Here is a 12436-nt window from a genome sequence, read left to right as displayed (position 1 = left end):
TCGTAACTAATTTTTGGAAATAATAATTTAAATCAAAATAATGGTTTAAAAAAAATCGTTACTGTGAATATAAATTTAAGTTATATTTAAAAAAAAGAGAAAATTGTTACATTGATAATATAATAAAAGTGCTTCAAACATTCAATTTTTATTTAAAATTGTTAAGTTTAAAAGCTATCATTAAAAAATGTAATAAATAATGATGTAAGCTTTAATAATTGTTTTTTTAAATAATAGACTTTTGTTAAATTAAACTTTTTTCTATTAATATACTTTTTATCAATAGTAAATTAGAATATAAATTGATTTTAGTTTATGATGACAAAGTGGAATTCATTCAAACACAATTTTCAACCTTTTCTAAACTTGAATAAAAATATTAATTTGTTGTTACGTTTATAAACATTCAACTTGAATAACATTTAATAAATAATTATGCAAGCTGTAATAATTGACTAAAAATATGAATTTTAAAGCTTTAGTCTTAAATAATAAGCTTTAGTTAAATTTTAAAAAAATGTTTTTTACACATACATATTGTTCGACCTTAACTTGATAATAAAATATTAATTTGTTGTTATGTATATAACCATACAATTATAATGAATTATTAAAAAATATTTTTTAAATAATAATGTAAGCTTAATGCTTAAAAATATGAATTTTTAAATAATAGGCTTTAGTTAAATTTATTTATTATACAATTATTCATTTAAAATAAATGATTAAAAATATTTGTTTGGTTTGAAAATCTAAATTAAAATAGCAATCTTTAGTTAAATTAAAAAATTCACAATATTTTTCAACCATATTTTTCAACCTTTTCTAAACTTGATAAAACATTAATTTGGTGTTATGTTTCTAAACACTGAATTGCAATAAATTTTTTAAAAATATTTATTAATTAACAATGTAAGCCTTAATAATTACTTTAAAAATATAATAGATTTGATTCAGGCTATAATAAAAACTTTTGAAAAAAGATGAAGAGAATAGTGGAAATTATTCAAACATTTTTTTCATTTTTTCTATACTTGATTCACAATATTAATTTTTTGTTATGTTTAAAACATATTATTAAAAATATTTAATAAATTATGATGTGGACTTTAATAAATAAGCTTAAAAATCAAATTTATTAAATTTTTTAGTTAAATTTAATAAAGTACAGCAACATATTTTTCAACCTTTCTTAAACTTGAGTAAAATAATAATAAAGTGATATTATTGATAATAATGAATAAAATATATCAATTAAATTGTATAAATTTTGTTATTTTAACTAAATTGTATTATTAAAAAATAATTTGTGAATAATACAAAATTTTGTGATATAAATTGTCGGAATAGTCAATTTATAGCAATATACTAGTTTATTATTATTTTGTTGTTTTTGTGGAAGTAATAAAATAATAAAAATGCATTCGTTTTTTATATATGTATATATTCATATATACAATATATAAATATATATTTATACATATTTAATAGATTATTTTTTTGGATTTGATTAATATTATTTATGATTTTATTTTTCTGAATTAAAATCCACCTTTTTTTCAAACAAATATTTTTATTTGTTATATTTAGTTCAACGTTTCGGATTGAAATTGATAAACAAAAAACTTTGATAAATATTTACAATAAAATAAAGTATGCATTTTCTAGAAATTATAATCAATAACTTCGAGTTATTGATCGACAAAATGTGAATTTTATTAAATTTTGTTGTGTATCACTGGAATAGCAAATATTTTTTATTAAATATATGATGTAATATTATTTAACTGATTAATTTTCTTCATGCACTATGCAAGAAAAATAAGAGAATAATAATTAAATTATTAAAACACCAGCAGTTTTTTTAATTCTACTTTCTTTAACAGAATTAAAGAAATGTGGATTTTATTAAGTTTTCGGAATAGCAAATATTCTTTATTAAATATGTTAAATACTTAAAATATAAATATCTTAAATAATCAAATTAAAATTAAAAATAATTTATTAAATACTTAAAATATAAATATCTTAAAATCTTGAGAAAATTATATGAACACGGAAATCCTTTACATATAAAGGTATAAAATCATAAAGTTGCTTGTTATTTTACATATCTGTTTAAAAAGTTTAAAACATCTTTTTTATAGATTCAAAATATATAGATTCTAGTCTAATCACCTAATTTTAATAATAAAGTCTTGAAATTAAATAACTCATCTTTCCGCGTTTGTTACGACTTGTATTGTGTTATTATCGTGTTATTTCTAAATTAGAACAATTAACAATTTTCTCAGCAGTTAACTTATACACTTTCTCTAGAAAAATCTATAATTATTGAGGAAGACGAAAATAATTTGCAGTTTTATTATACCTTCATGTCTGATCATTAGTTTTATTGCAAATTGCGTAATTTCGAGAAATGCGTATCATGTATATAGAGAAACGCAGTTTTTGTTGTAAAGGTACGAGAAGAACTTTCAGTGAAACAATTTTAATGATTTAATAGTAATTGGATATTGTATTTCTATGACTAATAAATAGTGTAAACAATATCAATATTGACAAAAATAGAAAAGAGTAGCACCATTAGGGTAGAGCGGGGCAAGAAGGTCCAATTTGACTTCGAGCAATCATATTGTGAAAACCAAACTAATTATATCACAACAAATAACACATATCACACAAACATCTATCTGACTATGTTCAATAAAACTCGCAACAAATTCATCATTATTGAAATGTATTTTTTTGCTGTTATCCAAAAAATTCTCACCTGGTCCTTTTTACCCCATAGGCGGGTTAAAATGGGACAGCCACGGGGCGAATAGATTCCATCTCTTATTTTTAATTTTAAAAGGATTTTACGAAATAATAACCATTGAAAAATATAAATTTTATGGGTAAATTTTTTACAGAGTTAACACTGTATATAACCTTGATCTGGTATTTAGCTAACTATTTATTCAAGTCTTTCTTGTGAAATTGCATGTTTAACTTTATTTACTACTTTTTATTTTTTACACCTTTGCCAAGGTTCAGTTGGTCCTTTTTACCCCAACCACATGTAAACTTTTATAGACGTTATATAATAAACTATTTTATATAATTTTTTAAGAATTTTCAAAAGTTATAAAATATTTGTTAGGTTAAAAGCTTGAAGATGCAACTTGCCAACAGAAAATTTTCGAACATTAATTTGCATGTGACATATCGTTGAGAACAGCTCGAAAAGCTGAATTCGAATTTAGTATGTGTTTTAGTTTAAAATTCTGTATAAAAAAGTTCTATATATACTAGTTATATACATTTCTAGTATAGAGAAATTTTAGTGTAAATAATAACTGATTCTGAATGTTAAGTATATGATATATAAGTGAAAGGGGCAGCTAATACAAATTTAATAATGTTTACCCACTGCAACGCATGTCAAATCTTAAAAAATGTATCGTAAATTTAAAAAAAAACAATTAAATAACATATACTTAAAAATTATATTAAGGTTTCGTAAACTAAACAACAGTGCTCAAAACCTAACTAAACGAAAAAAATAGTTTTGCGGCATGCATCATCACGTCATAGTTTATTTATGTTATTATTTTTGTATTACTGTATTTATTTTATTTTTATTTTAACTTTTTTTTATTTTATATTCAATTTATTGTATTTTTTCTTTTTTTTGCACATATCAATTTTGTAAATAAGACATTAAAGTCTGGATTAACAAAAATAAATTATAACAAAAAAAATTTTTTTTTCAAAAAGAAAATTTTGACTCTTACCACCGCTTTACTCTATTATTAAAAATTAAAAATGTAATATTATTTTATAAAATATTAATGATTCAATTTTTTTCAGTCATACGAAAATTCCGACGTAGCAAATTTCTATGCTGGAAAGAATGTTTTCATCACAGGTGGTACTGGATTTGTTGGGATTTGCTTGATTGAAAAACTGCTCAGGTATGTTTTTTTATTAATAGTTTTAATTTATTAATAAACCTATTTATATTACCACTTATCACCATATGGTAAACAAAGTTAGAATCTTGTTTCATTACATCATTTCATAAGTACTCTTGCACTTAAATATGTATAATATATAAAAGTCGATTTTTTTTATAAATTAGAAAACTTACCAATGGATAGTTATAGCTTTGAGTCTCAGGTTAATTACTGAATGTCTTTTAATTATGGCAGATTGTAATTCAAATATGAATAAAAAAAAGATTATTTTTTATGTTTATTACTTTATAGCAAAAGCATGTTAAATAATTATTTTGATAAATTAAAATCTCTAAATTAAAACTTGATGCGCTTGGACTTTACGGCTATGACGTTGCAAACATCTATTATTTTAAATTATCCATATATTTTTCACAATTATATGAATTTATTAGGGCGTGATTTTTTTCAATTGATATTCGGTTTAGCAATAATTTTCATGTACAATTTAAATTTATTGCACCACAAATATCAAAAAATTTTTTGTCTTTGGTTTTCTTTCTTGTCCACTAAAAACATTTTATAATGTTTGCTTTAGTTTTAAATAATATTAAATTTAAGAGTAACTATCACAGCTTAAAATAATGTTTCAATCAAATAAAATATGTATAAATAATAAAATATCTAAATATGTAGTTTATTGTGTAATGTTTAGTTCTAGAGTATCAGAATTATATGTTTTAATATCTTTCTATATTTTTAGATCATGTCCAGATGTTTCCAAAATTTACATTTTAATGCGCCCAAAAAAAGGTGTCGAAATAGAAAAAAGACTGGAAGAATTGACCAAAAATTTGGTAAGAATTAGTCTATTGTCCACTATTATCCTCTTTTTATTTCTATTACAAATACAAATATATAGTGTTATCTTTATTGCTTGCATTTCAGAAGCAAATATTCTCTGATTATTGTTTGGCCTTGCCAATCATTTAATTTTTTTTTCTCGATTTGGAAATTCCGCCGTTGAACTGAAACAAAAATGCACACTGTATTTACATCTTGCGCAATTAACGGCTTAATTAATAGGTTATGCATGAGTTATGCAGAAATTTTAATTAGAAATACGTTGAATTATTACTGAACTTTGATCAAAGGCTTAGTTATAGAGAAAAAAAGTAATATACTGTTTACATCAATAGTTCAAATCATCATTACGATTCATTTTCTATATCATTTGTATAACCAGTAATAAGGAATGATACCAAAATGGTAAAATAACACTAGAATTTTGTTGTCACGATTTTTCATACCCAACTAGCAAGGGTTGGCCATGCTTAAGTTTTTTTTTATTTATTCGATCATTTACTTTCATTATGTTTTTTATTTTAATGAAAAAAAAAAACACATGATGCATGTAGACCTATATTTTCACTCTTCCTCCCAAAAGCACTATTTTGTAGTAATCATTTTAGTAATCGAAGAAGTTTTCATCTCGCTTTCAGTCAATGTATGTTTTTCACTGAATTTCAAATAAGATATTCCTAAACTAATAGGGAAGCTTAAATTTAACTTCAAAAAACTTACCTTGTGTATGGCATCGCGCCTTAAGGCAAATTGCTGGAACTTTCCGTACCGTAACGAATGTTCGAGAAATATTAAATGTTTTCATATAGATTATTATAAATACTGAAACATTGTCTAATATTTAAGAGTTAAGAGTTATATAAACTGAATTACAAAGTTAAAATGATTTATTTAAAATTTATAAGTGAGCTTTAGAACTTTAGCCAGAATTAAAAAAAAAAATAAATAATTTTTTATCCAAAAGCAATTATTTTGTCAAAACAAGCAGAATTTTTTTTAAATCATTCAAATCAGATGCTTAGTTCACTCGATAACTGCTATTTTCTCTCACTCGACCTGCTTCTGCCAAAATCTAATCACCACTTCTCCCCGTCATTACGAATTGAATGTTTTTTAGACCATTTAAATCGGATGCTCCGTTCCCTCAAACACTCGATTTTTATTATCTGCAGTCTTTGCTCCGTATCTCCGAAACGGGTGGACCTGTCTTTGCCAAAAAACTAATCAGCACATCTCCCTATTAATAGCAACCGAATGTTTTTTAAACCATTCAAATAATCGGTTGATTCGTGCGCCTGAAAACGTGGACGAAAAATTGTATCCATACATACATACACACACACACAAGATGTTTTCTGGAGGTATGCCAAAATGTTCAGAAATCTTCAAAACGTGAAGAAATGTTAAAATTTTCAATATCGATTTTTGGACGATTACAATAACTTATCCTACGGGAAGTTAATTAATATTATTTACTGAATTTGGACTCAGTTTCAGATTAGGCTGGCACTTGCATTTATATGTAGCATGCGTTGCAGCGGGTATTAGCTGTCCCTTTTACTTATATACCACTTTCTCCACGTTCAGTCATTTTTTGCACTAAAATTTTTCTAGAAATATTTTTAATGGCTATGGTTTGCCGGGCCAGCTAGTATATATATACATATATATATATTCAACTGTCCTGCGCAATTGTAAACAAAAATTGTTTCAATTGCGACAGCAACAGTAAGTTTGTTATAAAATTTATTTAGTCCATAAACAGTACATTACAAAAACACCTTGTTTTATTATTAATGACCCAGATACTATAGTATATAATAGTCGAGTAGTTCTTGTAAAAGTTAGTAAAATCCTAGACACTGTAAGTGACTCTAGTTTATTAGACATTGAATGTCATATTGTTAGTGTTGTTCAATAAAGTGGTTATAATTACGGAAGAGCTTGTATTTTATTTACACCAAGTCTTCCAGCTAATACCTCTAGGAACTACCCCCCGTTCGAGGAGACTTATCAAACCAGTACCCCGCTTATCATATATCTGTGGACGAGTTGAGCTTGGGTTGCTAGGATTACCCCTACATAGCTAGAAGGACCCAGAAGCAACCAAGTCAACAACCACGCCGTCACATTTCATGGTAACAGCGGTGAGATTTCCTGAGACAGTGAAGTGCTAAAGGGCCATATTCCCCCCCCCAGACGCACGAAGGACTCAAAGGACACAGGTGGCAGCCAAACCAACCGGAGCTATTTGGACAATACTACTAGGATTTTACTCCCCAAGTAAGTGACTTTTTTTCTTTTTCTTTTCTCTCTGAAACAATGGCGCATTCTCCCAGAAGATCCACGTTTGCAACACAAATAGATGAGTTCAGATTAGAGGAAGAAGACACAAGAATTGACCCTGTAGCAATAAATTCAGCTATAAATTTAATTCCTAGATTTGATGGGAAACCATCAGAGTTAAATAAGTTTATTTATACAGTAGATACGTTAAGAAAAGGTTCAAATTCTGCAACAGCTTCACAACTTTTAAAATAGCCTTAACTAAATTAGAGGGGTCTGCTTTTAATTATATTAGAAATACAGAAAATTTGTTATGGGATGAAGTTAAAGACTTATTAATTTCAAAATTTGGGGAACGTCGTTCTATACCGGATTACAATTAGAACTTGCCAATATAAGACAATTGCCAGGCGAATCTGTTAGAAAATATTCAGAGAAAATCGAAAAAATCCTTGGGTTAATGTTGACCAATCAAAAACAGATGATAAAGCATCATTGCGCTCATTACAATCCGCTCACAATCAGCTAGCTTTGACGGTATTCATTAATGGCCTTAGGCCAGACTCAGAATATTAATTAAAGCGGCCAGACATGCTGATCTAGAGGATGCTGTACTGATGGCTATTCAAGAGGAACAAAACCTAGGTAGGAGTGGACATCACTACGGGGGAAATACAAAATCACTGACAACTAATTCTACAGCGAAAGAGACCGGAGCACCATTCTGCAAAGATGCAAGATTCCGGGACATCAATACTCTAATTGTAGACGGAGGACTATATTTAAGGTCGACCATAGGCCTCGTCAAACAATGGAGAACGTCGGAGAACCACCTCGACGCAGTGAGTCTGTACCACGACCTCCTAGCCCTCAGCCAAGACGCTCCGAAGATCACAGACGATCCGGTCAGAATAAAAGCCAAAAAAACTGAATAATGCCGAGTGTTCGAGCGATCACTCCTGCACTCGGGTATATAGAAGTTTTGGATTGTCAAGCAAAAGGATTAATGAGAGTAATAAGGTCATATTAAACTTAAATGGTACACAGTGTGTTTTTATTGTAGATTCAGCAAGCGATATTTCTTTAATAAAATATAATTTTTGCTCACCTGATTATATATAAACACGAATGATATGCCAAGATTGCGCGGAATTTCAGGAGAATACGTGCACACATTGGGTTCGATACCGTTAAATTTAAAATTTGACGATATCAATCTCGAGCACAAGTTCACTGTTATTTCCGGTGACACTAGCATTGAAACTGATGGTATAATCGGGTTAGATTTTCTTATAAAATTTAACGGCATTATAGATTTTTTCACACAACACACTTTCTATCAATGTCAATAATCAACTGATTCGTATTAATTTTTGTTCAAACAATAACCAAGAGACGCGAAATGCTGAATCCGCAAAAACAAACACATCGCAAGGTTGACGGTCAAGAGCACGCGGCAATGGTGTGCGATGACAAACACACTGTGCTATCAAATTTCAAACAAAGTCGGAATAGAAGAAAAACCAGCGAATTAATAATAGAGAGTTAGATCCGAATATTAATGAACATAACAGGATACCAGAACCAGACTACCAAGGGGAATGATGAATCAGAACACAATTCTCCAAGTGATATTTCAAGAAACCTCAATGGTAACAATGGAAATGAAAATCACAATTAAATTCTGTTCGTGCTTTAAAAAGGTTAAACTATCAAGATTTTTGGGCCCTGCGATAACGCAACTGATAGAGACACAACGGATATGAATAGAGACCTAGATCCTCACAATGATAGAAATGGGTAAAATCCCACACATATATTAAAACTTCTGAAGAAGAAAATAATGGTCTTAAAGATGTTCCTGTTAATCATTTTGATTCCAGCTAGGACCGAAAAGGCGTTTTCATTTACTACAGATAAGGCAGAGGATCTCTTCTGTAAGGCTGCTGAAATCCTAGAGGAGTCTATATAGCTAATTGTTTAGTTAAACCCATTGACGGTAAAATATTAATTAAAGTTTTGAATACAAATATTATGACGTTAATGTTAATAATAATCTATCCTCCCAATTTGAATCCTATTTCCGAATATAATATTTTGAATAAATTCTATAATATATAAGTGTAATTTTGATCGAATTAAAAGAGTAAAGGAAGTATAAGAACAAGTCATAGGAAATGATGAAAGAAATTCTATTTTAAAAATTTGTGAGGACTTTTATGATTTATTCTATCTTGAGGGAGACAAATTATCTTTTACAGAGTCCACAAAACATTCGTTCATAACTACAAGTAATAAACCTATTTTTTATAAAGCAATATAGACTCCCTCAGGCACAGCATGCTGAAATTAAGAAACAATAGAAAGAGATGCTGAGAAATGATGTTAATAGAAACTTCCGATAGCCCATGGAATTTCCCTCTACTAGTGGTTCCAAAAAACAGGATATAGACGAGCGGCAAGAGAAGGTGGCGCGTCTGTGTGGACTTTAGGAAACTAAACGAAATTACGGGTCAGCGACACTTCCCCGTTGCCTAATATAGCTGAGATTTTGGACCACTTAGGCCAATCAAGGTTTTTCACAACCCTCGACCTAGCAGCGGTTTTCACCAAGTGGAACTGAATAAAGAAGACCGAGCTAAGACAGCGTTTTCAGCTATCGGAAGGAAGTTTCAATACAAGAGAATGCCTTTTGGACTTAAGAATGCACCAAGCACCCTGCAAAGGTTAACGAACATGGTATTGGCAGGAGTCGAAGGCTTTAAAGGATTAGTGTATATGGACGACATTATCGTTTACGGTAAGACACTCCAGGAGCACAATTCTAGGTTACGAGATGTATTCGAGCAACTTCGTAACCATAACCTGAAACTCCAACCAATAAAATGTGAGTTCCTAAGGCGGGAGCTGACCTATTTGGGGCATGTGATTTCGGAAAAAGGCGTTACTCCAGATCCTGATAAAGTGGAAGCAGTAAAAAACTTTAGAGCACCAATAAATCCTAAAGAAGTTAAATGTTCTTAGGTTTGGTAGGCTACTATAGGAAATTTATTAAGGAGTTTGCAAGGATTGCTAATCCACTAACATTACTGCTGAGGAAGGATAAGGCATGGAATTGGAGTGAAAAGGAAGATAGAGCATTTATCTTTTAAAAGAATATTATAAAGGCGCCAATATTGCAATACCCGGATTTTGATAAACCGTTTATCTTGACGAACGGATGCCAGCGGTGAAGCCATAGGAGCGGTTCTGGCTCAAGACGGTCCAGCAGGAGAGATGCCAGTGGCTTTTGCTTCCAGAAAGCTTAACAAGGCGGAACTGAACTATGCCATAATAGATAAGGAGTTATTAGCTATCATATGGAGTGTTAGACAGTTTCGGCCTTATTTATATGGACAGAAGTTTATTATCTATACTGACCACCAGCCATTGACATATCTATATAACTGTAAGGATCCCACGGCCAGACACATACGTTGGAAGCTCGCTATGGATGAGTACGAGTTCGACGTCAAGTACAAACCCGGGAAGGCGAACGTCGTCGCAGATTGTTTATCAAGGTACGACACTAAATACGGAGATTGCAATATCGAAGAAAAGATTGTGTTATTATTGAGAAATGCTTATGACAAATTCGTCGATATCAAAAACAATGGATCAATTATCAACAACAACGTTACAACCTCCGACGATAACATTAACTTATCTTCCAAGGGCACTCCAAGAGTCATTTTTACACCAAAAAGAAGAAATGACTTTACCGAAAACGCCGAAGTACACTCAGCAATACACACTACAGAAAATGGTTGTCATTACATCTATCTCATAACAATAAACAAAATGAGCCAGTAAAACTAAAGGATTTTTTCAGCTGCATTGAAACGTTACTAAATTACGCTGAACAGAAGGATATCAAGGAATTTAATATTTCTAATCCAACCAAATTAGAAGATTACAAGGCATTAAAATCCGAAGAATATTATTAATATTTCGATTTATATTTAAAGATAAAAATGTCAAAATTAAAATGTATAATATTTTATTAAAGTAAATTTATCAAAAGATGAAATCAACAGGATTTTAGAGAAATATCACAACAATCACATTATAGGAGGACATTTAGGAATAGTTAAAACATACAACAAAATAAGAGAAGCATATCTATGGCCAAACATGAAAAAAGATGTGGAAAATTTTATTAACAAGTGTGAGGTATGCCAAGTTAGTAAATCATCGAGATATACGAGAGAGCCACTCCTAGTGACTACTACTTCGGTGTACCCATTCGAACGCATCTGCCTGGACATTTGTGGGCCCTACCCGATTTCTAATGATGGAAACAATATATGCTGACGTTTATAGACGATCTAACAAAGTTCGCTGGCGCTATTCCTATTCCTAATCAGGAGGCGAAAACAGTTGCTAAGGCATTCGTAGACGAAGTAATTTTAAGATTTGGAATTCCGGAAGCTGTGCTGACTGATCAAGGAACCAATTTTATGAGCACTTTATTTAAAGATACATGTAAATTATTAAATTGACAAGATTAATATATCCATGTATCATCCGGAATCTAACGCCTCATTGGAAAAATGCCATCATATGTTTTTTGAACTTCATCCGGTCATACATTAGCAAGGATGAAACAACCTGGGACCAATGGGTTAAATACGCGGTATTTGTACATAACACCTCTCCACATTGTTCAACTAATTTTTCTCCTTTTGAACTCGTGTATGGGCGTAAGGTGGATTTACCTTCATTTGTAAACAAAGAACCAAAGCCTCAAAACACTTATGAAAATTTTTTACATGAATTTAAAAACAGGCTTCAACAGATCAATTCGATTGCTCGCGAAAATTTAATTAAATCTAAAGAAAAGAATAAAGAAAATTTTGATAATTTGTTAATGAAGCAAAATTTTCTGTTGGAGATTTGGTTCTTATGAAGGATAAAACACCTTACAAAGGCAAGTGTAAAAAGCTTATGCCCATTTATAAGGACCTTTTAAGGTAATAGAACAAGAGGGTGTAAATTCAATGATAGACGTAAAGGGTAAAATAATAACTATTCATAATAATAATTTGAAAAAATTCAATATTTAATTTTAATAGAATTTGCAAATACAAAACCCATTTCCCAACAGGATGAATTCGAAAATTCTGGCAATATCTCTGGCAATTCTCACGGCATTTTTGGTTCCGGGCGAAACGGCTCTCCCCTTCAATATTACTACATTGATAGCCCCGGAATATATTACGAGAGACTAGGTGACGTTAGTTGTGCGGAGATTATTTTGGAATTAATAATTTCACATAGATTTATTTGATTATAAGTTGAATCTA

General features: G+C 29.8%; 1 protein-coding gene across 1 annotated transcript in view; it reads left to right on the top strand.

Annotated features, from left to right (window-relative positions):
* LOC113376887 (putative fatty acyl-CoA reductase CG8306) overlaps window positions 1-12436 on the top strand; it is a 55727-nt gene that overhangs the window by 23429 nt on the left and 19862 nt on the right. The window contains exons 2-3 of the mRNA XM_026616977.1: window positions 3856-3959; window positions 4705-4798. Coding sequence (XP_026472762.1) covers window positions 3856-3959; window positions 4705-4798 — 198 coding nt within the window. The remainder of the gene's footprint in view (window positions 1-3855; window positions 3960-4704; window positions 4799-12436) is intronic.

This window comes from Ctenocephalides felis, unplaced genomic scaffold (genome assembly GCF_003426905.1).
Source record: "Ctenocephalides felis isolate EL2017-DRISC unplaced genomic scaffold, ASM342690v1 CF-g0.4_SCAFFOLD_01886, whole genome shotgun sequence".
Taxonomy (NCBI): domain Eukaryota; kingdom Metazoa; phylum Arthropoda; class Insecta; order Siphonaptera; family Pulicidae; genus Ctenocephalides; species Ctenocephalides felis.
The sequence above is the reverse complement of the archived record's forward strand: the minus strand, read 5'-3'. Positions and strand labels throughout refer to the sequence as shown.